General features: G+C 47.8%; 5 protein-coding genes across 6 annotated transcripts; 2 read left to right on the top strand and 3 right to left on the bottom strand.

Annotated features, from left to right (window-relative positions):
- Nucleotides 1-7218: 7218 nt before the first annotated feature.
- LOC108127956 (aminoacylase-1-like) lies at nt 7219-8791 on the bottom strand. Its single transcript, XM_070281695.1, has 6 exons — nt 8622-8791; nt 8223-8562; nt 8021-8172; nt 7676-7959; nt 7477-7616; nt 7219-7423 (listed from the first exon to the last, which is right to left on the bottom strand). The coding sequence occupies exons 1-6, from the start codon at nt 8710-8712 to the stop codon at nt 7219-7221; spliced, it is 1212 nt and encodes a 403-aa protein (XP_070137796.1). The 5' UTR covers nt 8713-8791.
- Nucleotides 8792-8892: 101 nt separating this feature from the next.
- Nucleotides 8893-10836, bottom strand: LOC108127945 (aminoacylase-1). The gene is made up of 6 exons (XM_017245301.3): nt 10473-10836; nt 9984-10328; nt 9774-9920; nt 9435-9718; nt 9243-9376; nt 8893-9187 (listed from the first exon to the last, which is right to left on the bottom strand). Exons 1-6 carry the CDS (start codon nt 10789-10791, stop codon nt 8983-8985), a joined length of 1434 nt encoding a protein of 477 aa, XP_017100790.3. The 5' UTR covers nt 10792-10836; the 3' UTR covers nt 8893-8982.
- A 281-nt stretch (nt 10837-11117) lies between these two features.
- Phyhd1 (Phytanoyl-CoA dioxygenase domain containing 1) lies at nt 11118-13813 on the bottom strand. The gene is made up of 3 exons (XM_017245318.3): nt 13617-13813; nt 11464-12121; nt 11118-11410 (listed from the first exon to the last, which is right to left on the bottom strand). Exons 1-3 carry the CDS (start codon nt 13638-13640, stop codon nt 11226-11228), a joined length of 867 nt encoding a protein of 288 aa, XP_017100807.3. The 5' UTR covers nt 13641-13813; the 3' UTR covers nt 11118-11225.
- Nucleotides 13814-18184: 4371 nt separating this feature from the next.
- Nucleotides 18185-24813, top strand: LOC108127986 (DM13 and DOMON_DOH domain-containing protein skeletor). 2 transcript variants are annotated; one of them, XM_017245338.3, is made up of 8 exons: nt 18185-18489; nt 20287-20787; nt 20906-21165; nt 22013-22112; nt 23026-23808; nt 23866-24059; nt 24182-24592; nt 24723-24813. In XM_017245338.3, exons 1-8 carry the CDS (start codon nt 18429-18431, stop codon nt 24762-24764), a joined length of 2352 nt encoding a protein of 783 aa, XP_017100827.2. In that variant the 5' UTR covers nt 18185-18428; the 3' UTR covers nt 24765-24813. The 2 variants fall into 2 exon arrangements, with proteins under 2 accessions (XP_017100827.2, XP_070137678.1); XM_070281577.1 differs by lacking the exons at nt 23866-24059; nt 24182-24592; nt 24723-24813 and having other exon boundaries at nt 23028-23549.
- LOC108127149 (protein Skeletor, isoforms D/E-like) lies at nt 24616-27036 on the top strand. Its single transcript, XM_070281578.1, has one exon. It carries the CDS (start codon nt 24653-24655, stop codon nt 26813-26815), a length of 2163 nt encoding a protein of 720 aa, XP_070137679.1. The 5' UTR covers nt 24616-24652; the 3' UTR covers nt 26816-27036.
- The last annotated feature ends 6 nt before the right edge of the window (nt 27037-27042 follow it).

The raw sequence follows: 27042 nt of genomic DNA, 5'->3' as shown, positions 1-27042 counted from the left end.
CTCCTGCCCACCTGATTGTGAGACGACGCTGGCCAATTTGAATCAAAAAACTCTGCCGCCACTCTCGAGCAAATTACGCAACTGCCTCCTAGGGGTTAGGCCTTCACCAGGTACAGCAGCGCAGCTGTATCTCCAGCTTCGAATCCGAATCGGTAGCCAGTGGGGCATTTGCATGCCCACATAGTCCAGCTTGGGGAAAAATGAGTCTCTTAATAGCCGCCGACAGTTACAAAGTGCCAGGCAATTGTGGCAAATGCCGAGGGCTTCCAGATTCTTACACAGAGAATAAACATATGAAACAATCTTTTTGGAAGCTCTTAAGGTAAGGATAGTAAGGTTTCCAAAGGAATAAGATTAGGAATGTTTTTCTGTGTGGCACCGCCTCCTTGACCACCTTGCTTGGGGCGTCTTGGCCAGCCACATTGCTTTTCAATTTTCCACCGATCGGGATACACCTCTGGGCGTACCAACTTACAATTTCAATCGTCAAGTTCTCGATCCTCGATCCTAAACAAGTCTTATGGCTTGTATTCTTCTACTCGAAGAAACTGTACATGATCTCAAGGAAATCATTAAAGGATATGGGATGCACTAGAACAGAATCATAACCAGAGGCTGAAACTTTGCAGCTGTCAGGCGGATGAAGGACATGCCAATAGTATCCCGCCTCAATCACGCGGCATCCATCCGGATGGAAAACCCTTTGGTTTTAGGACTAGGGAAGGCTCAATGCCGCCACACAAACAAATCTTGGCTGTCACAGGTCTTCAGAGGCGGATTGAATGGGAAAGTGGACGTGAATATGGATTCCAGGGCGAATCTCGCACGTTAGTTGGCGAGCGTGTTGCGGATATGAAACATATCTCCGGTTAGCAGGCAGGACATTTCCGTTGGCCGCAGCCCGCCGCCCCACCTATTGCGGAACTCCATTCAGCTGTCATAAATCCCATGTTCGAGAGTTGGGATTTGCGGCAGGATATTGCCCAAAAGGATACGCGCTGCTCGGTCGACTGTGTAACAACTTGATGGGCATTTGAATGCAGCCTCGTGTCATTTAGTTGCCACAAAGAACTGGGCAGACTCCCCGGCTCCCATACCTCTCCACTGGCCAGGCCCCAGCCCGCCCTCGAATTATCCGCCAGAACATTTCAATTGAGTGGCCCAAAGTGAGACACCTGACACTTAAGCGCCAGGATCGAGGGGCGGGCTGAGTTGGGATGATGAGCGTCCATGGAAGGCATCATGGAATGCTCGACCCAAGGCGTTCGTCTGACAAATGAGACAAAGTGACACAAGTCAATCAAGGACACGAAAACGCGCCGCATATAAATTCCATTCGATTGGCTCTCGAGCGGCCCAATTTAGTGGCCAGTGCACTGAGAACAGCGAATGGGTTGTCTCATTTAGTAGTCTTTCCTTTTACTTAAATGCATTCTATAGTAGCTGTTGGAGGACACTTTTTTCGAGCAGTGTCCTAAGCCTCTGAAGCAACTATAAGAGCTGCTCTCTGTCTGGTCTCTTGGGGCCGAAATGTATTTAAATGAATTCCGTCAGCGTCAGCCCGGCCGGGTTCAGCCAAAGTGATGGACGCATTTAAACTGTCAATACGCATCCAGCTCAGCATCGCATCCCAAGGAGGAGACCGCGGCGCGAAAGCTTGAAGTCACTGAAGTGGCGGAGACAATGAATCCTGTCAAATCAAGGCAGAGCCAAAGGCAGCCGGTCCGGCGGTGCGTGGCGAAGAAGCGCAAACGGAGCACCAGATACCCAGATAGCCGCCAGATACCCCCTCCTGCGGATTCAAAACCCATTAGAGTTAAATACATTTTGATTTTGGATTTAATTTACGAGGTAACTAGGTGGGAGACGCATTTCGCTTTGGTGCGAGTGAAGCTGCCCAGGGGGTGGAATGAAAAGTTTTGGAAAAACTGAAAATTGAATAGAACGTTTGTTCACTAAGTTATTTTTACCATAAGATTGAAACTTTACTCTAAATCTAACTTTGTATTTGGAGAACATTCAGGTAACTATATCCACAGTTTCTATCAAACAGCCCTCGTCAGGTATTTCGTGTCCCATTACGTTGCACATCCAAAAGTCCAAAGTAGTGCCTTGATTTCAGAAGCGTAGGGACTCCCACAAAAAAGGGGGTTTATGTATAGTTTCATCAACTATCAGCTTAAGAATTGCCACCAATTTGTGTGTATTATAGGTGTCTATTAGTCCTGGCATCCTTTTTGAAACGCCCATGTCTGATATTCCATGGGCGCGGCGGACAGGCGGAGGGCCGGCGACAAGTGATGAGTGAATGCAAAGAATTTGAATATTGTGCCGCGGCGGCAGTTGACATAAATCGTCAATGACAGCAACACCGCCTCCTTCGGGCCTCAAACACGCAACCGGGCCAGAAGGGATTGGGCCCGGGCCCAGGGTCCTCGCTGGGAAAGGAGCGGAGTGGAGTCCGCAATCCGGGCTATTGTATTCGATTTGCGCGGGATGATTGCTCGCGGGTCGGCTCGGACCTGTCAGCGGGCTTTCAAAACCAATTCTAATCGATTTGGGGCACTCTGACAGCGCTTATTGGCAGGGAGCGCGTGGCCGCGATACCGAAAACACCTTACCGAATTTCCAGCCAGAAAAGTGTCAACAGCATTTTGGCTTAAGCGAGTGAATAAAACGCAAAGGAAAGGAATGCCAGCCGAAGTCACTATGCCCTTCCCCAAAGGCTTCCTAAATATCCGACCAGGAAGCATTCCGATCGGACCTGTTTTGCCGATTTCTGATCTGGAATACATCCTTATTATAGAAACTAAAATACCCTTAGAAAGGGTACCAGAATAAGCTAAAAACTTAAACGGAGGCCGCGCCAGATACGCGGAACAGAAACAAGAACAATAACAAGCCGCAGCAGCACTATCGTTATCTCAATGGAAGCTGATTGGAAACAGATAATTAAAATCTTCTAATTAGGCGGCATGTTCACGCACACACGGGTGTGTGTGCTGTGTGTGTGAGTGTGTGTCACCTTAACCACTGTCGGCTGTCAGGAGGAACAAGTTCATAAATCTTGCGTCCAACAAATCGTTTTGCAACATGGGAGAACATTACACAAGAGCCACGGAGCACCAAAATGCGTGGAAAAAAGGCTCATATGGTTGCAGATAACAAATCCGTTCGGTGGCCAATAAATATATGTATATATAAATGCACTCATATTGCCATATAGTGTTGGTGGGAATAATCCTTCGTTTAATGTCTCAAGGAGATAAAACAAATTGATTTTCAATTATATATTATACCCTTGGAAAGCTTATTATTATTTTGCTCGAAAGTGTGGAATGCTGTGAGGGAGACATCTCCGACCCTATAAAGTGTATCATCTCTTGATCAGGACTGCGTCGTTGGTCGATATAAGCATATAAAAACCTTCTGTCCGTTTCTACGCAAGATAGTATCTCAGTTTTAAAGCTATCGACTTTAATCTTTTAACAGCTGGGATCGGCCGACTATATTGGTATATATGGCTGCCATATGGTATAACCAATTTATCGTAAATCCCAGATGGATGTGACCTTCTATGTCACCTATTTTAAAGAAATTGATCTATCCTACCATTATTTAATGTATGTAGCTACCTAAAAAGATACCGACTATATCTTATAGCTACGATTGGTCGAAAATGACTCAACTTTGGTATTTGTGAAGATGGAAGCTTTGAACATTTTTTCAAAATGTATATATTTAAAATTTCGTTAAATATATCCGATATATAATATCATATACAGTAGTGGCCACAAGTTTAGCACACCATGCTTCGCCAAGCTTTAATGAAAGATAATTTCGATTCTGTAAGGACTTGATCCTTGATTCTTTTACGTACGGCTAGGTTGTCAGGACCGCAGGACCTTAAGTGCAGCAACACCACCAAAACGCTGGACACAAGATATGTCAACATTATTTGCGATGTATATCAGATTTTATCTGCAAGGCTATATCAACTACGGCACTGCCGGAAGTAATTTTTTCTTTATTTGTACTTATCATCTTCGGCATTAGTTTTCTTCATTTTACTAACTTTCAGTTTAAGCTAGGTTTAATTAAAGAAACTAAAATTAAAACAAATATTTAAACCATATAATTTTAAAAGAAAAAACTTTTCTAAAATAAAAGAAATATATTCTACTTCATCCATTGGGGCGACACCTTGCGGCGAAAGTTGGAGACTGCAGCTAAGCATCTCAAAACTGCCACTAGAGGGCGGTTGGTATGTCTCGTGCGAAGAAGTTGGGTTTTTGAACTTATTGTAACTTAAGTGAATGATAGATAAAACTTTATAATCGATCTAGAAATCGTTAAAGGTACTCGGCTTGAGAATCGGATAAGAATTGGGGAAGATATAGCCATCGCAGTGGGCCCTTTGGGGAAAAAACCCATTTTCAGGGGATCCATAAGCAAAAATGGACAAAAAATCTAAAAAATATTTTGTCTCAGGATTTTGATGCAGAATGGTGGAGAATCGATCTAGAAATCGTTTGAGGTACTCCGTTTGAGAATCGGATGAGAATTGGGGAAGATATAGCCATCGCAGTGGGCCCAATAGGGGAAAACCCCATTTTCAGGGGATCCGTAAGCAAAAATGGACAAAAAATCTACAAAATATTTTGTCCCAGGATTTTGATGCAGAATGGTGGAGATTCGATCTAGAAATCGTTTAAGGTACTCTGCTTGAGAATCGGATGAGAATTGGCGAAGATATAGCCATCGCAGTGGGCCCAATAGGTGAAAACCCCATTTTCAGGGGATCCGTAAGCAAAAATGGACAAAAAATCTAAAAAATATTTTGTCTCAGGATTTTGATGCAGAATGGTGGAGAATCGATCTAGAAATCGTTTGAGGTACTCCGTTTGAGAATCGGATGAGAATTGGGGAAGATATAGCCATCGCAGTGGGCCCAATAGGGGAAAACCCCATTTTCAGGGGATCCGTAAGCAAAAATGGACAAAAAATCTAAAAAATATTTTGTCTCAGGATTTTGATGCAGAATGGTGGAGAATCGATCTAGAAATTGTTTAAGGTACTCCGCTTGAGAATTGGATGAGAATTGGGGCAGATATAGCCATCGCAGTGGGCCCTTTGGGGAAAAAACCCATTTTCAGGGGATCCGTAAGCAAAAATGGACAAAAAATCTAAAAAATATTTTGTCCCAGGATTTTGATGCAGAATGGTGGAAAATCGATCTAGAAATCGTTTGAGGTACTCCGCTTGAGAATCGGATGAGAATTGGGAAAGATATAGCCATCGCAGTGGGCCCAATAGGGTAAAACCCCATTTTCAGGGGATCCGTAAGCAAAAATGGACAAAAAATCTAAAAAATATTTTGTCTCAGGATTTTGATGCAGAATGGTGGAGAATCGATCTAGAAATCGTTTGAGGTACTCCGCTTGAGAATCGGATGAGAATTGGGAAAGATATAGTCATCGCAGTGGGCCCAATAGGTGAAAACCCCATTTTCAGGGGATCCGTAAGCAAAAATGGACAAAAAATCTAAAAAATATTTTGTCTCAGGATTTTGATGCAGAATGGTGGAGAATCGATCTAGAAATTGTTTAAGGTACTCCGCTTGAGAATTGGATGAGAATTGGGGCATATTGGATGAGAATTGGATGAGAATTGGGGATATAGCCATCGCAGTGGGCCCTTTGGGGAAAAAACCCATTTTCAGGGGATCCGTAAGCAAAAATGGACAAAAAATCTAAAAAATATTTTGTCCCAGGATTTTGATGCAGAATGGTGGAAAATCGATCTAGAAATCGTTTGAGGTACTCCGCTTGAGAATCGGATGAGAATTGGGAAAGATATAGCCATCGCAGTGGGCCCAATAGGTGAAAACCCCATTTTCAGGGGATCCGTAAGCAAAAATGGACAAAAAATCTAAAAAATATTTTGTCTCAGGATTTTGATGCAGAATGGTGGAGAATCGATCTAGAAATTGTTTAAGGTACTCCGCTTGAGAATTGGATGAGAATTGGGGCAGATATAGCCATCGCAGTGGGCCCTTTGGGGAAAAAACCCATTTTCAGGGGATCCGTAAGCAAAAATGGACAAAAAATCTAAAAAATATTTTGTCCCAGGATTTTGATGCAGAATGGTGGAAAATCGATCTAGAAATCGTTTGAGGTACTCCGCTTGAGAATCGGATGAGAATTGGGAAAGATATAGCCATCGCAGTGGGCCCAATAGGTGAAAACCCCATTTTCTGGGGATCCGTAAGCAAAAATGGACAAAAAATCTAAAAAATATGTTGTCCCAGGATTTTGATGCAGAATGGTTGAGATTCGATCTAGAAATCGTTTAAGGTACTCTGCTTGAGAATCGGATGAGAATTGGCGAAGATATAGCCATCGCAGTGGGCCCAATAGGTGAAAACCCCATTTTCAGGGGATCCGTAAGCAAAAATGGACAAAAAATCTAAAAAATATTTTGTCTCAGGATTTTGATGCAGAATGGTGGAGAATCGATCTAGAAATTGTTTAAGGTACTCCGCTTGAGAATTGGATGAGAAGTGGGGCATATTGGATGAGAATTGGATGAGAATTGGGGATATAGCCATCGCAGTGGGCCCTTTGGGGAAAAAACCCATTTTCAGGGGATCCGTAAGCAAAAATGGACAAAAAATCTAAAAAATATTTTGTCCCAGGATTTTGATGCAGAATGGTGGAAAATCGATCTAGAAATCGTTTGAGGTACTCCGCTTGAGAATCGGATGAGAATTGGGAAAGATATAGCCATCGCAGTGGGCCCAATAGGTGAAAACCCCATTTTCAGGGGATCCGTAAGCAAAAATGGACAAAAAATCTAAAAAATATTTTGTCTCAGGATTTTGATGCAGAATGGTGGAGAATCGATCTAGAAATCGTTTGAGGTACTCCGCTTGAGAATCGGATGAGAATTGGGAAAGATATAGCCATCGCAGTGGGCCCAATAGGTGAAAACCCCATTTGCAGGGGATCCGTAAGCAAAAATGGACAAAAAATCTAAAAAATATTTTGTCTCAGGATTTTGATGCAGAATGGTGGAGATTCGATCTAGAAATCGTTTAAGGTACTCCGCTTGAGAATTGGATGAGAATTGGGGAAGATATAGCTATCGCAGTGGGCCCTATAGCATTTCGTTCTTGTTATATTTAAAATTCATTTTTTATCGATTTCGAATGATGGTCTACGCATTGGCAACATTGCCAATAATCTTTATGTAAGTCTCCACTCCATTCAGGTAGGTTTCTGCGTGCAGGTATTCGTCGTGGTCGTGAAGCAGGACTGGAGTATTGTTCATCGGCGAGAATCCCAAGGCCGGAATGCCCACATTGCGAATGTAGCGACTGTCGGTGCCACCAGGAAACACCTGAAGTTTAATGGAGAGTCCCCTAAAATTGAACAGATTGGCGTATTGACCCTTTAGAAGTACTTTGAAACTCACAGATCATCCGTTGCCTTCTTGAAAGCCACCCAGAAGGGATTGGAGTCGTTAGTTGCAGTGGGGGGAACGCGTCCCGTGCTCTGAGTCGTTCCGAATTCGACTTCGATGTCTCCACCCGCCTCTTCAGACCACTTTAAAAGCTTTACAGAAATACAAGAGTATGTGGGACGATGGATCAGAGTACTTTGGGAAGACCTACCGTTGAATGAAACTCCGAGATGTCAATGTCCATCGACAAACGGCAATCAAAGCAAACTGTCAGCAATGGAGGAACCACATTGCTCTGGACTCCGCCGGTCACCGTGGTCAGATTGATGGTCGTCACATCTCCGATCTGAAGCTCCGGGTTGTCCTTCAGTCGTCTCACCTGAGTGCTTCGAAATTCCATCATCCTCTCGAGGATGTAGCTTAGCTTTTCCCCCGCCGTATTGGGCATTAGAAGCAAGCCGTGGCCTGCTGAACCGCCAATCTTAAAAATCACACCTGCCGAACGTGTTTATATGAAAATAACTGTCCAAGTCGAAGCATAGCTCAAGTATCTTACGTCTCACGGATCGCTCGGCGAAGAATACAGGAAACTCTGAGCTGGGCGAGGCGATCCCTTCATCCAGGCTGAACCCAACGTTCAGGGATCGGAATTCCGGCGAGGTCACAAAGGCGAACATGCCCAATTTTCCCCCTACTTCTTCATCTGGAGGAAAGGCGGTTAAGTAGGATAGTGGGATAAAGCTCCAACCCTAACTGGTACAAAGGAGATGTGGATAGTCCTCTTGAACCGAGCACCACTTCGCTTCAAAGCCCTAATGGCAGCCAAATACTGCATTCCCACACACTTCATATCCTGGCTACCTCTGGCAAAAATGCGGCCTTCCTCGTCAATTTCGGCGCCGAACGGAGGGTGCGACCACTTCTCCGGAAAGACTGGAACGACGTCCATGTGGGAGTTGAGCAGGACACTTGGCAGGTCCGGTTGGAGACCCTCCCAGGTGAGGACCACCACAGGATTCTTCTCATTGGCAGGATGGCATATCTTGATGGGTAAGTCCAAGCCTGAAGCTTGACTCTTCAGGAACTCGACACAGGGCTCTATGGTGGAATGGGGAACATTTATCCACAAATCTTGTTGTATTTATTCTTACACCCACCATAATCCGGGTTGGGGTGCACACTGGGGATCCGTAGGTATTCACGAAAGAACTGAATCTCCTCGTTTGACTCCCAGATGTTGGTACTCATAGTGGATCTGAACAAGGCTGAACTGAAACTGAACCAGGCATCCCACAAAGAATATCTGTACCCCTAATCCCAGACCATTTATCTCTAGACTGTGCTTATCTCAAGGCAGTTTGATGGTAAACCGCCTAAGACATCTCTTTACAACAGGTAGTCATTGAGGTCTGGGTGCTCTATCGGGGATATGATCGTAACTAAGTTTATTTATATTTTGATAGAATGCCTATGTGGCACATCATATAAGGTATATTATCTGTTATCGAGCCCAGCTCACTAGACATTGGCAATATGGCCTATTATTTTTTTGTATATGTCGACGCCCTTGAGGTAGGTGTCTGCCCGGATGAACTCGTCGTGGTCGTGGAGCAGCACTGGGGTGTGGTTCATGGGCGAGAAGCCCAGCGCCGGAATTCCCTGTTGGCGGATGTATCTGCTGTCGGTTCCTCCCGTGAATATTTGCGTCCTTATGCAGATCTCCCTGTAAAAGAGTCAAGATAAAGGTGGTAGAGTGCTCTACTGGGTGCTCTACTTACAGCTCATCGGTGGCTTTTTTGAACGCAGTCCAAAAGGGATTGCTGGAGTCAATGGCCGTGGGCGCGACCCTGGGCTGCTTCTGCTCGTAGGTCAGTTCAATGCCTCCGCCCGCCTCTTCGCACCACTGTTGGAGCTTTGAAAAGTACCAAGCTATTAGTTTCCTTATCTTTTTTTGTACTGGGAGGGCTCACCTTGGCTTCAAACTCCACGTGGTCCACGTCGAGGGCCAAACGGCAATCGAAGCAGACTACCAACAAAGGAGGCACAACGTTGCTTTGAACGCCACCACTAACGCGCGTCAAGTTAATGGTCGTGACGTCTCCAATGACCAGATCAGGGTCGTTTTCCAATCTCTGCACCTGGGACTTTCTCAACTCCATCATCTTGCTGACTATGTAGTTCAGCTTCTCCCCAGCGGTGTTGGGCAGCAAAAGAGATCCATGGCCGGCAGTGCCACTGATGTTGAAGTACACCCCTTTGGGTCAATGGGTCAGATTAACGAATACATTTTATGTGATTTAAAGACTCACGCCACACCGCTCTTTCGGCATAGAAGACTGGGAACTCCTCGTTGGGGGAGGCCAAGCCCTCATCCAATCCAAACCCGACGTTCAGGTCCCGGAAGTCGTTTGTGTTCACAAATGGGCGCATTCCCAGTCGGCCTCCCAATTCCTCATCTAGTATATATAGTATATAGTATATAGAGACTATAGAGAATAGCAATCAGGTTATAGTCCCACCTGCTACAAAGGAGATGTGGATAGTTCGCTTGAACCGAGCGCCCTCGTTCTTCAGAGCCCTGATGGCTGCCAGGTACTGCATCCCCACACTTTTCATATCCTGAGCTCCTCTGGCGAAAATGCGTCCTTCCTCGTCCATCTCTGCTGCGAAGGGCGGATGCTTCCAGTTCTCCGGGAAGACGGGGACCACGTCCATGTGGGAGTTCAGCAGGATACTTGGCAACTCCGGTTCGAGGCCTTCCCAGGTCAAGACGACTACGGGGTTCTCCTCGTTTGCTGGATAGTAAACCTTGAGGGGCAGTTCTAGCGTCGCTGCCTGACGCTCAAGGAACTCGAGGCATGGTTCTGAGGGAATTATTAATTGAAATTAATTTTATTGACAGAGTCAGTAGCAGAAGCTTTGAAAAGTTCAAATGGGGGAAAATTTTCCATGGAATTTTCCGTCATTGATTTATTAGTAAATGTATGCCCGAGAAGGGAAATACCCACTGTAGTCCGGATTGGGATGGACGCTCGGGATTTGCAGATACTCGCGGAGGTACTCGACCTCCTGGTCAGCGTCCCACAGACTGCAGGAAGACATTCTGCCAATTCTAATGTTTTTAAACGCGAACCGCTGCGATCGAGAGCTCGCGGTAGACTGGCTTGTGTTAGCTAGTGTCGGAGTCGAGTTGCAGTGCCGCCGTAGAGCTAATGGACTTATCTGGCTATCAAAACAATTGTAGCGCCAACAGCAAAGTCTGTGGAAAAACATGATACGCGGGTTGACGGACGGAGATAATTCCAAAAAATTTAAAATGTGTGCCATGAGCGAGAATCAGAATTGGCGTGGGGGCATTACTAATACTTTTGTTTTCTGCCTCTGTCGTTAGAGATTTCGGGGCCCACCGTGTCCGTATCGCAAAATATCAACACGTAGGATTATTTTGGCATAGTAGACCCAACTATCTCTGTCTTATCAACACAAACTCGACCCAGATACGTGTTAAAGGTCATCTTTGTTCATCCACTGCTTGCATACACCGTCGACTGCTTGTGTAAAGTGTCTTACACCCTTCATGTATTTTACATAAACTGCTTGATCATTATCGTCCAAGAACGGGAACTGCTTGTCTTGAGTTTAAAAAGAATCTTTTATTTTAACATATTATTTAATTTACTTTGTGTTTGGCGACTTGGCGTAGAGAACATACATAGATTAAGGTAAAACTTATAGCGAGAATACGAAAATCACGACCCGGCTCAGGCCTTGCGCTCGAAGAGCACGGGGAATGGCTTGCCCTCCGGCGCCTGCAGCCAGTTGTCCTCCGAATACTTGACGTTGTTCTCAGTCTCGATTACGTGAAAGGTGTAGGCGTGGCGGCTCTTCTGCGAGCGGTTGGGCTCGCTCTTGTGCACCACGTTGCCGTGGATGAGGATGCAGGTTCCTGCAAAAAGGGATTCAGATCTTGTCCAGTTCAAGGATTGGCAGAACACTTACCTTTGCTGACCTGCATCGGCGTGAAGCTGGACTGGGGATAGATGGGCGCCGCCCGGTCGTACACCATCAGCTCGCTGGCACTGGGATCTGGGTTACGCATGTAGCGCCTGTGGACGCCGCTCTTGTGCGAGCCCTTGATGAACTGGAGGCAGCCGTTCTGGAGGGTGCAGTCCTCGAGGGCCAGCCAGAAGCCTACCGCCGAGTTGGGCTCCGTGTGCAGGAACCAGGAGTCCTGGTGCGGCGTCACCTCGCCGCCCACGCCGGGGTTCTTGTAGATGTACATGCTCTGGCAGACGGCCGGGCGGTTGTAGTTCAGCTGCCAGCAGATCTCCCGCACCCGGTTGCTGAAGGTAATCGCGTTGAAGGTGGGGTGCTCCACGTGCAGGGCGTGGCCCACCTTGTTGAGGGCGATCATGGGATCCACCAGCAGCTGGCCCTCCTCGCCGACCGCCCCCTTCTCGAAGAAGTAGCGCACCTTGTCGCCGGACTCCATGAAGTACAGCTCCTTGCCCTGGGCGTCCTCCTGCTTGATGGTGCTAAAGATCTTGCGGTTTGTTTGTGGGGCCTCCATGCAGAGGGCCCTGCCCGCCTGGAAGAGGGAGTCCACCTCCTCGGGCGTAAGGAAGTCGTCGATGACGATGTAGCCATTCTCGTTTAGCTGCGAGCGAAAGAGGGTGAAGGTCCGCGGTTAGTATTATAGCTAATCTTGCGCCAACCCGTCTGGCGAGTGCTGTAATCGGTCGACCCGTAATCTCCTCCCACCCCCAAAGTACAAACTATTGAGTGGGTCAGACTAATCTATTGGGGGAAGAGTTTCTCGCACTGTATTCGCGATCTCGGTTCACCTTTTCCCCGATTTGCTAATTAACAAATTCCTGCACACGTCAAAACGCTAATGCCGCCTGACACAAGCCCACCGAACCGAGATCCGTGCTCATTCATTGAAATCACTCAACGTAAAATTGAAAATTCACACATTCCCTTGTTTTGTTTGTTTGGATTGTTCGGGTACCTATAGAACTGCGATCTATTATTCTAGTAGCTACCTATTCTAGTCAACGTCAACCTCTTGTCCACCAGCAGTAGGGCAACCCGATTTCGGCCTGGTCAACATGTTTCTTTGTGGTGGGTGCTCTCCTGGCCGCCCACCCTCCCCAGCACGAGTGCGGCTAAATAAAATATATTTAAATGGCTTGAGCGAGAAAATCTCAAAGATGAAAAACGAGAGTAAAAATAGTCGTCGTGACTCAAGGCACTGAACACCTGAAGTGATTGGGGAGATGAAAGAGATCGGGTCAGCTGTCGATCCATAGGTTCACAAATGCAACATACCGCTCGGGTCTGGGGGGTACAGTGCATTTGAGTCCGCTTGAGAGGCGTGTGCACTGGAAAATTACCCCAGAGGGTCACACATATATGCTCCTCGTCTGTTAGTCGTAACATGCTTACCCAGCTGATTTTGTAATCGCAGTCGTTGCTGGGATGTGATAATGCTGGCAAGTGCAGTGGGGCTTGTGTGAGCTCCCAGGGGTGTTTTGCATTTTGCATTCGTTTTGTAATCCAATCGTTAAGTCATTGGCAAAGCTAGAACTCGTAACAGGCCTACAGAGAGAGAAGCTACTTTCACTTAATAACGTTTGATTCATTCAAAATCAAACATTGGAGCTTCTATTAACTTTGTTTCTCTAGTAAGTAAGTAAGTCTGTCTGGAACTCCTAATCGCCAACTCTGACAGTGCGCAGCTCTGATAGCTTCCAGCCGATAAGAAGTGTTTAAGTGAATATTGTTTATGATTAAAAAACGGCGTATGGACAAACCAGTTTTTCAACAACTGAACAAACTATTCCGAACCATAATTAAGACCCGTAACTATTATGAGCTCCACGCTCCGTCTCAGAGAAACGAGTCTGGTAGCTTAATGTCCCCATTCTTCCGTCCAGTAGCACCCTCCGACCGTCGCCTTGACCTTCTGCAGAAACAAAAGAACGTTCTCCTCCGAATGTGGATACTCGCGATTATGACGTGCTTCGGTGTAAATAAAAGAACAACTCATCCTAAAACGGGATGACTAAGGGGTGCGTTCAATCTAATATAGATTCCGGAAAATGGAAGACGAATCCATCGAATCTGAAATGGTGCGGAGATTGACCCACCTCGTCCAACAGTTTGCTGTGCATTCTGGCCGAATTGGGATGGTTCCTGGTTCGGTGGATTAATAATTGAAATTCACTTTTGTTTTCGCTTCGGAACGCTGTCTTTTGTTTGGTTTTCTGATCACTTCCGTTGTCGCTTCGCTGCGATCGAGAACGTTTCGCACGGCTTGGCGTTTCTTTTGAAACTAAACTGTAGAGAAATTTTCGAAAACGCTCGAAAATATCTGTCGGGGCAGCTCCCACGCGGCGCTACCGTTACATATTCTAAACATATGTCTCTCCCGATCCGGCTCTGTTAAGTAGCAGAGATCGGCGCTGTTAATGTTCGGCGCGTGTATATGTTGTTGCTATATAGTTATAGTGTTCCTGGTCTCGTAATCAGTCGGAAAGTGTGCCGGCCAGCCATTGACTTTGATAAATAAATACGACTTTGGCTCGGTCCGCTGAGGGCTTTCTACTGGACTATCTGTCTCTATCCCTGTCTCTTGACCTCTGATCCCTTGTAACACGTGTACTGGCTGTGATCACCAGTGGGGGGGGTGGAGGGTCATACATATGTTACATGTGCATGTACATTAAACATCCACATGAATGCATACACGTACATACTTTCATGGATTATACGGGCATTCAGATACACTCAGAGATACGGTAGTTAGTAGATACTTCCCGTTTAATTCAGATACTTTTGTCCCTAACAGATACGCTTTTTAATGGCAGATACCTCGCAGGTTATCTTTACCTGTGTACTTTAAGATAGCTTAGAGGCACTTTCCAAAATTGTATCGAAATCTTTGAAATCAGCATATATTAATCCGCTAGAATCCAATAACTGGTTGAAATCACCCTTCAGATAAGATGGAAGAGCCAGACCAGCAGTCTTAACCACTTGGTATTATTGATTCCTCCTTGAGATAGGCTTACAATAGGTCTTTGTAGCATATGATACAATATTATTCAAATGCCAATCCATCTTTTTTTTGTTAATGGATAAAAGGCCGAGTCGCTGTCATAATTGGTTCGCTTAATTTTCCCTTGAGTTGCCTCCATTTTAGTTCCGCTCATTTAATACATGCTGCAGAATAGCTAAGGCCAACTATTTATTTTTCAGACTCGTACATTTCCTTGACAACTTTATGCCGACTGCAAACACAAATATTTGCACCTCTGAGCGCCGTGTGAGCAGCAGTGTGTGCTGTGCATAAACAAAGGCTTAGAGGCACTCTTCGGCTGCACCTCGACCTGGCCAACACACCCACTGAGCCACTAAGCCACTACCTACTAACTAAAGCGGCCGACTAACTAAGCAAGCCAGCGACTAAGCCACGGCAAATGGCATAAAGACCATCGCCAGACCCGCCAGAAAATGGCAAAATGATAAACAAGCGTGCAGGAAAGCGAATGTACTTGCGATGCTGCGCTGGTTGCATTTGTTTGAAAGACATATGTAGCTCTTCAGACCCGGCTCGCACTCGCACTCGGACTCGGATTCGGATTCGGATTCGGATTCGCATTTATTGCCACTTCACAGAAGATTAATTACACGAGCGACGGCCATAAATAAGGCAAACAAATGCGAATAGCCGCGCAACAGCATTATTTGCAAATTGGAAGCATAAAAGTAAGTGCATGTTGTAAAATTCAAATTAGAAACCACCATCCCATCAGCGACTGACCTTGAGGAGTCAAAGAAGTGGGTGGAAGGGGGCGGCGGACGGTGTTGGTGCCGGTCGTCGGTGTTCGGTCGTCGCAGCTGAACAATCCAGTCATAAACAATGTGCAGCCAAGAGGCTCCCACTCGATGACCCAACACCACCACCACCACCTCCACCTCCGTTCGCCCCGCTCGAAACCCATCCCAGCCAAGGTCATCTCTTTTGGTTCTTCTCCACGTCTCGCCGGGACTAATTAAATTAATTAACATTTCAGGCACGCGATTGGCCCGAAAAAACAAACAAACTGATAACAAGCCCAGCTCTGCTTTGTCTTCGCTTCTTCGCTTTTTTCCCAATTTGTTTTTTGGCTTCAGAAGGTGAATGCTATTTTCGCCTCAGCTGATGACTCTCGGGTCTGATTAGAATGTGCCCCGTCAGGGGATCATAAATTAAGCTAAGCTGCCTTTCCAATTTGCATACCCTGTAATATTATGCGCGTAGACGGGTTGCTCGGTAGCTCAGAGATTTTATAATATTCATGGTGTTTGGGTTTTATTGTGTTATCTGATAGCTCAATGCCTTTACAAAAGCTTTGCCTAAATTAATATTTATATCAAGATAGCTTCAGTAGTTTAGGTATCAAGTTTTCCGCACGCTTTCTTTCTGCGATTATTTTCCAAAGAGGATGTTAGCTTTGTTGGGTTTTATTAATAATTCGCATTTTGTTTATTTGGGACGGGCCCCCATGTAGATTCGTGCGATTTGAACTTGACCTTAGCACCTTGGATTACTTTTGTTTCAAGTCTGTCAGGCAAGTGAGAGGAGATGCTGACGGCTAACCCACGTTTAGATAATACTGCACTAGATGCATTATCCAGAAAAGACCACTTTCACCCGCTATGCAGAGATCAGGTCAACTATTCCACGATGAGCTCAGCTCTGACTAATTTCACTTTCAATTGTGGCCATAAATCAATGATGCCACAAAATCAAAGCCACAAAAAAGAGATATAATACTCTGATCAATCGCAGGCCAAATGGGGGAAGATGGGGCGACTTAAAGCCATAAATCTAATGGTTTCCAGCCAAGTCTGAAATGCAAATGCAAGAGTGGTACCTATCTGTGTAGGTGAGCGACTAGCCAGTTACATATTCCCAATGTCAGCTGAATTAAAACTCAATTTGGAGCGGAGATTACGCGTGTTGGGGCAGTCCCACACTGGGAAACTTGGTTAGTAAATGGGTTACTTGGATAGATATCTACCTTATCCGAAAATGTAACTAATTAGCCTGAAAACCGTGGGGTAGCTTTCTATAGTTGGAGGTGCGTACTTTGGGTTAAGTGAACTCCAGACTATCCTAGAAGGGAGTTGCGGGGAAGGGCGAATGGTGGGAGTGAGGCGTCTGGGAAGAGGGTCCCACCTTCGCAGCCAGTTGGTTATGAAAGCATTTACAAAGGCAATATGAGTTTTTGTTCGCCCGCCACTCGGTGCTGCCGTCTGCAGGCCAGGTCTTCAAAGTGAAAGAAGCATTAAAAGCAACTCGAAACATGATGACTTGACTCTGCCGGTAATTTATACGAAATGTGCGTTTTTGCCTCATTTATGTGCCTATGTCAGTGTGCCAGTGTCGGTATGTTTCGTATTTCCAGCATTTCCCTTATAATTACATGCTCCCCATGCATAATCGCCGATCACGTTCGCAGCTGATGGCTTCAAACGCCAAAAAACGAAAAGTTGCAGAAACAAGCTTGAAAACATCCCACCATTAAGGAAAAAATCTTTTGAAATCTTATTTGAATTCGCAAAAATCATAACGCGGATGGGTATCTTAAACCCATCACCGTTTGGGGTTATTGATTTGCCTTTGTTGGCTCAGATACAAAAGCGGTGTTAGCCGAGCTGCGTGAATGTGGCTGACAAAGCTTAAGAGTCAAGTCGAGGGCCTTGGCCAAGAACAAAAGGATGCCCGCCTAGACTCGGAACTCGCCTTGACTCCGACCAATGTCGCCCCACCAAACACAACGGTGGCCGCCGAGGCCCTAATTGAATTATGTAAGCGGGAAGCTAGCGGTTAATAAGCGGTTGCAATCCGACCTTTTGGATGCCGTTTTATTTCCCTTACTTTTCGCTTTTTGGCCGCCTCGGGGCGACACGAGCAGTCCAGAGCCAGCGGTGAACTTGGACGAGCGGATCACGAATCGCCAGTCTACTTTCTTTCACCTTCGAACCGGCGCTTTAATCCATCACCGAGAGATAGCAGCAGATGTCCGATTATCTAATCCGGTAATTGGGGGAGCAATTGGAAAAAGCAACTTTACGTTGTACTTTCGTGTGAACTTCATTGTAGGGATACGGAGCAGTTGAGTCTGGCCCCTGAGCCCCGCTTATAACTTGACTAAAATAAATAGCGTTGTTCGAGAAACAAGTTCAAAACGCAGAATCTCATTTGGATCTGCAAGCGTAAACAAAGCTTAGCCACTTGACAAATGACAGGAGGTGTGCAAAAAATGTGTTCGAGTTGCCGAAAGGCGCCGCGGCAGAAGACGTTTGAAGTTTTTGGAGCTTTGGACGACAGCGCGGTAATTACTGGCGACGCAGATGGCTGGGAGGGCTTGGAACACCAACTGCCAAAAAGAGCAACAGTGGCAGATACAAAATTATTAACAGCCCCATTCGTCGCAAAATCAATAGAAGCAGCAGCGCCAGCAGCAGAGACACTAACTGCAAAACCAGAAACCCGGCAGAGCGGCTGGCGCCGTAGCTGCAGTCGCCGCCGGCAGAGCGAGAGCGCTGAGCAGAGCTACAGGTAGCGGTTACAGGTGAGAGGGGGCGAGGGGGGGAGCTGCGCCGGCTGTGGGGCCGAAAGTTTTTCAACTCTTCGCCGACAGCGCAGACGCAGCGATCAGAGCGGTTTTGGAGTTCGTTGCGACCGGTCGCGAGTCCCAGGCACAGTGAGGCCCCCATACAGAGTCCCTGGATCGAGTCCGAATCGCGAGTGATCACCTCTTTGTCGCAGACTTTTCGCAGTGCGTGTCGCAGTCCAGGACTAGAAGGTCCTTTGGAGAAAGCACCGAGTACGAGACACACGCGCAGATACGCAGACACCCATCGTTCAGATACACACTCAGATACAGTGAGGCAACCGTTAGCTAGCCATGCTGGCAATGAAGGATAAACCTTGGCTGCTGCTATTTGGCCTATTGGCCGCATTAAGCTGTAAGTACCCCGGGCAGTGATTTATAAGTGCCATTGTGATGCAAATTGAACGGATAGAGATGCAGGCAACACACAGCTAGAGACACCTACAGATGCAAATACAGATGGAGATACATTTGTATCTGTGTCTGTGTCGGAGTAGATGCGGAGTCGGAGCAGCCGAAACTAGATTAGTGGCCAGTGTTTATGGCTAGAGGGCGGCCCAGACAATGAGCCCACATAGAGCTCAATGACACGCCGAGTCCGAGTCCGATCCGATCCGATCCGAGTGTATATCATCTTTTGTGGCTGTGCGCCAGATGAATATTTATCAGCTTTATGATCGTTTATGCCAAACGATTCGCTGCTGACCGTTGAACCGGCTGCTGGCCAACAGAAAATAAAGATGACAATTGTCCCACTGACGGACTGCATTAGCATTTCCAGCTGGGTTTTGCATAAATTGCTGGCCAGTTTCCTTGATTCCATTCCGAAGACCTCCTAGCGACTGGACCAGGCGATGGGAAAGTAGGTCTCGGTGTTCGGTTCGCTGTGGTGGTATGTGCGGAGGGGAAGGAGCTATACCAGGAGCTAACCATCAAGCTTGTGATTGTGTTTATCACATGGAATGTTGGGTCTTCTCATATAAGTATCCGACTAACGTAACATTCAGACTCTACCAAGCGGCTTCAAGTGACTGGCAATTGCCCCCGACCCCGAGTTCCTTGGGGTTAACTTGGCCAATACTCGAATGCAAATAACTAATAGCTTGCACAGAGCTCTACCTCGATCATCATTGATAAGCCTGACTCGGTGGCTTTTTAATTGCACCTTTGGCATTTTGCATACCGAGCTTAGAGCCGTATTCCGTGATGGATTCTGGGCCAACCAGGCGGAAATTGAAATCGGCTGGGCAGAACCATGGCCGACAAATCTGCAAGAGCGACTGGGCCAGGTTCTGGCCCCAAACGAGAAAGACTCGTCCGCGTCTGCAAAATATTTGGAGCAGCAACCGCCACAGCCATGGCCTCAGAAAAGTGAGCCAGCCAGGCTGCCAGCGGGTATAAAACCAATCGAGTTGTGTCAAAAATAAAAAATAACTGCAGGCCATGGCGACCGAGTCGCAAACCAAAACCCATTTGATGGCAGTTAAAAAAACCAAACGTGTTTTTGGCCCATGAGCAAAGAAATAAATAAAAATTAGATAACAAAGCAACAACGATTGTAATAAAACACAAATAAATTGAATTTGAACAACAACTTTGTGAAGGTGAAGTGGGAACTTTTCGAGCGAAATTCGCCAGACCACAAAGCAAACAAAGTTGCCCCATTAAGTCGGCTTAGAACCATTCATCTCCCCGAGAGCGGTATTAGTGCCCATTAAGGCCCGGGCCTGTTGTTGTTCTATGCGAAGGCTTTACACGCCCCGGCAAAGTTCGGACTGTTTTCAAAATTTATTTGCCGTAAATCCGTAAATCCGAAACTTCCTGTGGCCCAAAGCGATCGAGGTAGAACTGTGACGCATTTAGAACAGAGTTTGAGTTTATGTTTGGCTCATTTGTTTGGCCTAAAACCCGTTGATATGTAAATGGCGAGCACTGGGAGCAGCATGACCAGCGACTTTGGCTAGCATATGTTTCTAAATATCATACACAATTGATTTCTCACGGTGTACTGCTAATTAGGTGCTCGTTAAGTGGCTGCAGAGTCACCGTCTTTGTTTTCGTTACCCATTGACTCACCCACCCAAGTTTGTTGCCCAAGTCTTTTGTTATGGTCCCTAATCTCATTGACTTTTGTTTCTCGTTTGGCTTGCAGGCTTTGGGTCCGGAGATGCCGCCTACCCTTACTACGGCACCAAGATCGGAGCCCTGACCCGCCTGCACCACGGGGTCTCCGGCGACGTGTACGCCGTGGATTCGCGAACCATCTTCATCAAGAAGTTCAACTATGACGGCGAGGCCCCGGCCGCCTACTTCTACGTGGGAAACACGGCCAAGCCCAGCAACGAGGGCGCCGCCCGCCTGCGTGACGAGCGGGGAGGCACCGCCTCGCTGACCCGCCGCTACCGGAACAAGGACATAACCCTGTCACTGCCCGAAGGCAAGACCCTGCGGGACATCAAGTGGTTCTCCGTCTGGTGCGATGAATTTGCCGTGAACTTCGGTGATGTAGCCATTCCGGCCAACCTGGACTTTCCCCGCCCGCAGAAGATCAGCGCCCTGAGGGGTGTCCACGGAGTGGCCTCCGACAACATCGTTATCGTAGATGCCCAGACCCTGCTGGTGCCCAACTTTAGCTACGACGGGGAGGCGCCAGGTAGGTTACACCTCAAGTGATTTATAAAGAGTCTTGAGATGAAAACGCGTCAGCATCTGTGCTAGAATCTTAAAGCTCTAAGAACTCTTACTGAGCTCTGGTCATCTTGTCCTTGCAGATGCCAAGTTCTGGGTGGGCCGAGGACAGCGTCCCACTCCGGAGGGTCTCCGGATCCCGGATGAGAACGGCAAGGAAAACCCTCTGCGGCGCTACGACCGCAAGACTATCGTGCTGACCCTGCCCGAGGACCTCACCATCTTCGACATCGGCCACTTCGGTGTCTGGTGCGAGGCCTTCACCGTGGACTTCGGCCACGTCCGCCTCCCAGAGGGCCTCAACGTCCCGCCCTCGCTGAAGATGCTCGGCATCAGTCCACAGGTAAAGAAGAACGCCAACCAGGTCCTCAGCGAGCTGCAGCGCTGAAAGCTAATTGTGGGGATGTGTGTTCGATTCTATTTATGCAATTAACTTATTGTTGTGTATGCAAAACAAAAAACAAAAACAAAAAGAATATTTATCCAGAAGCGACTTGCGACTGCGAATTGCATCCGGCTCCACGGCACGTGGCCGGAAATTCCTAGACTGTAAGCTGGCGAGAAGCGAATTTTGCGGATGGCCGAGGAGAGATGCAAAATATATATATTTATATATACTACATATACTCGTACATAAGTGTGCAAACACATTCTATAATATACATGTGTCTTTGTTGTACTCACCTGCTTGTTATTTGTGTTTTGTTGTCTTGGTCAGCTTTTGCTTGAACGCGTCTTGTCCGGGAGCGTCTTATACAAAATGAAATCTGTGTGGGACTGAGTCGTATCTGTTCCTTCGCCCGAACCCACAACACAACCTACCACTGCCACACCACCACTACACACATAAGCACACTCTCCCACCGCCCAAACACGCCTGTAACCTACTAACCCCCAGCGAAATTAAAAGCATTTTTCATTTTGTATGTTGCTTCATAACGAACTTATTCAAAGAATTTCAATCCAAAAATCTATTCAAAAGCAAAAACTTTCGAACACAGCAAAACAAAATTGCAATCATTTAGGATACGTTCAAAATTCTGACTTTGGCAACGCTTCTCCCACCTCCCTACTCCCACTTCCCGCTCACACACACCCACACTTCCATGCTCCTGGCCACATCCCCCATCCCATACCCGATTCCGAATCCTACTCCAATCGAAACCTTCCCTTCAACGAATCTCTTACAGTCGAAGCTCAACTGCGAGGTGCTCTACGACGACCTGGCCTTTGAGGTTCGCTGGGCAGTGGCCGGCGAAAGCATCGTGGTCCAGTTGGTGGCCAAACTGGGTAAGTTTCGGGACCGCCAATCATTATTTTATTTTAAAAACTTAAACTTGATTTAGTTTTAAATTCGCTACACATAGAGTAGTCATTAACGAGTACCTCGCACACTCCTTCAATTACCGAAGATCTCCTCAGATGATCTCAATGATAGACCTTTAGTCGCAGCCCATATCTCATACAGTCTCCGGGTAAACTATTCAGTTTTTCCGAGCGAGTGTATTATTTGGGAATTCTTCAGACAAATGTCAATCCCTTTGCCTGACCTATCCCATGAGGTACTGAGTTACTGACTGCCGAGGCGAGTGCTGCCGCTGATTTATGATGCTTTGACATTTTATCGAGTACAGTTAGCAAGGGAAGGGGCCGTCGGACTCGGATGCTTGGATGGCAACAATAAAATCCAGTTAGCATCCAAATTGACCGATCAGCATCCACGGCAGCAGCATCAGCATCAGCATCGGCATCGGCATCGGCATCGGCGGAATAACAAGTTGCGCATTATGACGACTGGTTTTATTGCGCAACTCGAGTGCTGGCTTAATGGGTGGACAAACGGACGAGTGGACAAATGGGCACATGGGCAGATGAACAGATGGATAGATCGAGGCATGGAGGCCTGAAGAGCTGGCGGAGATTTGTTGCCCCAAGCTCTGCCACTGGTCTTACGCCAAAGCGGGGAGTTCGAATTGGCAATCTTCAACCGCTAAGAATGCCGAAAGGAATTTCCACTGGGAAGATTCTGCCAGCCTTCCGACCGGTTCCGTTCAGCTCAGTTTAGATTAGTCAAGCTTGGCGGTTCTTCCAATCACTCCTCACATGGAGCTTGAAAAACCACAATACATTTTGCTTTAGTTGTAATTAATTTGTTATTTAATGTTTAAAATGTACTAATTTATGCTCCAAACTGTTCTCGCAGAGCCCAACCATTACATGTCCTTCGGCATTTCGCCAAACAAGAACATAAGTCAGATGATCGGCGCCGACGCCGTGGTGGCCTGGGTGGACCCACAGACAGGAAACGGATTTGCGCAGGACTACTTCCTGGAGGGCAAGGCCCAGTGCTCGGGTGGGCGGGGCGCTTGCCCGGACACCAAGATTTCGGAGAAAACCAACTCGATCAGACTGCTGAACGCCGCCATGGTGAATGGCTACTCGATCGTCACCTACCAACGGTCTCTGGCCGCCACAGACCGCCTGGATCTGCCCATTTCCGTTACGGATGCCGAGTCGGTGGTCTGGGCCATTGGCCCGCTGAACGATTACCAGGAGGTGTCGTTCCACACCTTCTACAACAAGCACCTTCACCAGATCGAGTTCGGCCGCCAGCCCAAGTGGAACTGCCCCTTGCCCGAGGGCGCCCGTCCTGGAAGCAACTCCTCCGACGAGCCCGATGACTCTGTCCCTGCACCGGCTCAGAGCTCGACGGGGGGTGCGGGATACCCACCGGCCGGCAGGCCCAAGGGAGAGCCCGAAGAGGAGTTTTATGAGAACCGGGCGGAGGCCCTGCATCGCCAACCGCCCCAAAGGCGCCAGGAAACCGCTATCGTCACCCAGCGTCGACCGGTGCCTACTCCAAAGCCGGTCAATGCCAACGGGGCCTGGGACATCCCAGCTATCCAGTGCCATGAGCCAGAGGATGGGGTATTCTACGCTCAAATGGGTCCCACTGGCGGAAAGCACGGATATCCGGCCATCACAGGTAAGCAATGACTGGAAGCCAATTGAAGTATGTTCCATATAACACAATGATTCGCAGGTCACGTTGGATGGGGTATTTCCTGGTACATTAACGGACTCCTGATTCCGGAGATTCACGTTGTGCGCGGCAGGACCTACACCTTTGTGGTGGAAGGCGGCAACAACCCAGACATTCCAGCCAAGTACCATCCGTTCTACATCAGCGATGATCCTGTTGGAGGATACGAACATAAGCGCGAGGAGGAAAAAAAGGTACGGATAAAATTGGTGGAGATTTGGACTTCGAATGAGTTCAAATTTTGAGAAAACCTGATCCCTCCAGCTTTTCACAAACAAGGATGCAAATTAAAAGTCATTGTATACGTTTTTTACAGGCCGTTCGCATCTTTGCTGGTGTGCATCGCTCCCGCTCCGGTCAGGTGACACCCACTGGCGTCGGTCGCCTCTGCAACTGGACACCTGACGTGGAGGGTCCTCCGGCGGACGACTACCAGTCCTTTGGAGCCTACCAGCGCACCCTTACTCTCAAGTGCGACTCCGGAGAACCGGGAGTCATCAGCTGGAAGCCGGATAGGAACACGCCGGACACCGTGTACTATCACTGCTTCACGCACCGCTACCTGGGATGGAAGATCCACGTCCACGACTCTTGTGACTCGGAAGCGGGCGGTCTGAAGGGATCGGCCTCCGAAAGACACGAGATCAGAATTCCCGCAGAGCCCGCCCCCGTGATTGAAGAGCTCGCCGGGGAGACGGCAGCAGCCTCGCTGCGGCACGAAACAAAGGTCAGCGCCAACGATAATTTTTTATTGAAGCACCAAACCGATTTGATTAAGAACCACAATATGAACGGGACACCGCCCAAACTAAGCTTTGAAATAACGAAATCTTCGGAAATAACCAAACTGATTTCAGATGGCATCCGCGCTGCTGAGGCTCTCGAGGAGAGCCTACTGAGGAGTCAGTCCCCCCAACCGCAACATATCCACCAGAAACCGAATCCAAAACCGAACTTGTACCCGAACCAGAAACCGAACCCGATTTTCCAACTGAACCCGAACCTGAATCCAAGCGAGAGCAGCTCAAGGCCCGAGATTCTGCTGGGCGAGACCCAATCTCATCCAAAATTTAACGCCGCTCCATCCGCATCCTCATTTCCATCCGCACCCACTGTATCACCTCCCCACAACCTAAAGCTGCCTATCCTCGCGGCTGCCCCCCATCTCGTCCATCCGCACCTCCAGCACTTGCATCGCTTGCATCCGCACCACTTGCACCCGCATGCGTCTCAGTCCCAAATCCATTTGCATCATCACAATCTAACTGCTAATCTTCCAGCGTTGACCCAGAAAACCATTGGCTTGTCGGAGTTTCTGCGTCCGCCGCAAAACGCTCCGCTCTTTCATCCAGTGAAGCTTCCAGGACGCCGGCCGTTCCCAGCTCCCATAAAAAAGGTTCCAGCCTCCAGACCAGCTGTGCTGCCCCAGCAACACCCTCACCCGGTTATCTTGCAGCAGCCTTCCCTAATTGTGAGTCACTACAGGAAGCCAGTGCCGGGTCTGCTCAAGCCCTTCGTCAAGGAAAAGCCTTTTCCCTTGCAGCCCCTAGCGGCGTCTGTGCTTCTCCTGGGCCAGCCCACGGAGCTGGGAGGTATAGAAGCGGGCCCCAAGCCGAAAAGTAAGCTAAAAATTCCAGTACCCTATAGCGATCTGGAGCCCCAAGGGTCGATAAAAAACAACGCCTTCCTAAACCACAAAGGCAAGGGGAATCATATGTCAGGAGCAAGTCCTCCGCCAACTTCAAGCCCGGTAGCTGTCACTACAAGAGAACCACCAGAGCTGGTGAAACGTATTCCCCTCAAAGAACCCTCTTTGGAGGAAATTGCCAGCATGAAACCAGCCGTAAATCATGGATTCAAGCCCGACACCGTAATCGTGGAAAGCGGCTTTCGTCCCATTATGCGGACTGATGGTACTGGTGTCCAGTTGCCGAAGGAGATAATAGATCAGGTAGCCCATCGACGAGAAGATCCCGGCACCGAAATCGACGAGGTAATGGAAACAGACACCCTCTTCCTGACTGCCCAAAATGGCGGCGGTGAGACCCAGAGCTTCGAACCGATGTTCATCCCCTCTCCCTTGGACAGCACCAACGCCTCCAAGATGTTGGAGAACTCCAATGGCAATAAGGTGAGTCCGACGGCTTCGGCTCTAAGGTTGCCAACGGCGGCGCTGGAGCACACCCTGCCCTCCGATCCGCAGTTCAAAAAGCCCACACTGGAAGAACTTTTAGACGATGAATTTGAAGCAGATCTTAAGGCTGAAGTAGCATATGATCCTGAACGGGAGCGGTTATCCGATGAAAAGGTAGAGGACACGAACACAAACCACACTACGGACTCGACCAGCACAACACGCTCCCCGGACGCCGGGTTCTTGGCCGATTTGTTTGGGCCTGACGCAGTCGATGAGGAGCTGTACGTGGATGAAATGGAGCAGGAAGCTGACGATCGCATAGCGTCCGCAGCGGAACGCATAGACACGTACTACCTACCGCCGGACAACCGGAAGATTCCCCACGCCAGCCTTCCCAGCGGAGCTCTCTACACCTTCGACGGAAAGTCCGTAGTGGACAGCAGTCTCGTGTTACCTCCAAAGCTGGACGCTCCCAATGTTCGACAGTCGTTTGGGATAACCGCCTTGGAGCAGCTGGTGCGAACCACGCCGCAGTTCGGAGCGTATAGGGGGGAGCTGCCGGAAGAGTTCCGAGCCACAGACCCACCACAATCAGTGACAGACTTCTCCAGACCGGTGCCCTTCAGTAGAGGCCCTGTCAGCAGCACTACTGGGTTCCCTGGCACCTCTATCTACCCGTATTCCTCCACAGGGGCAGCCACAGACACATCCCCATCATCATTGTCGTCATCGCCATTGTCCTCGACATCGCTGAGACCCATTTCAACCAAATTGCATCTACTCAAAGCAAATGGCAATAGTGCCAATGCGTAGGAACCGTAATATCGAAATTATAATGAAAGTTAGCATTATTCGATTTTGGGCTATACTCATAACCACTATCCATTAAATTTACTCGTAATCGCGTATTAGGCTGTAGTTTTCTTTTTATCATTTATGACTCTTAATTTTAAATGAAACATGAATTTTATTAGCTAAGCTAAACGATTGTTTAAGCCGCATTATAGTCGTTGTGAAATAAATCCAAGAAATAATTCAAT

Source organism: Drosophila bipectinata, chromosome 3R (assembly GCF_030179905.1).
Source record: "Drosophila bipectinata strain 14024-0381.07 chromosome 3R, DbipHiC1v2, whole genome shotgun sequence".
In the NCBI taxonomy this organism is placed as follows: Eukaryota; Metazoa; Arthropoda; class Insecta; order Diptera; family Drosophilidae; genus Drosophila; species Drosophila bipectinata.
The sequence above is the reverse complement of the archived record's forward strand: the minus strand, read 5'-3'. Positions and strand labels throughout refer to the sequence as shown.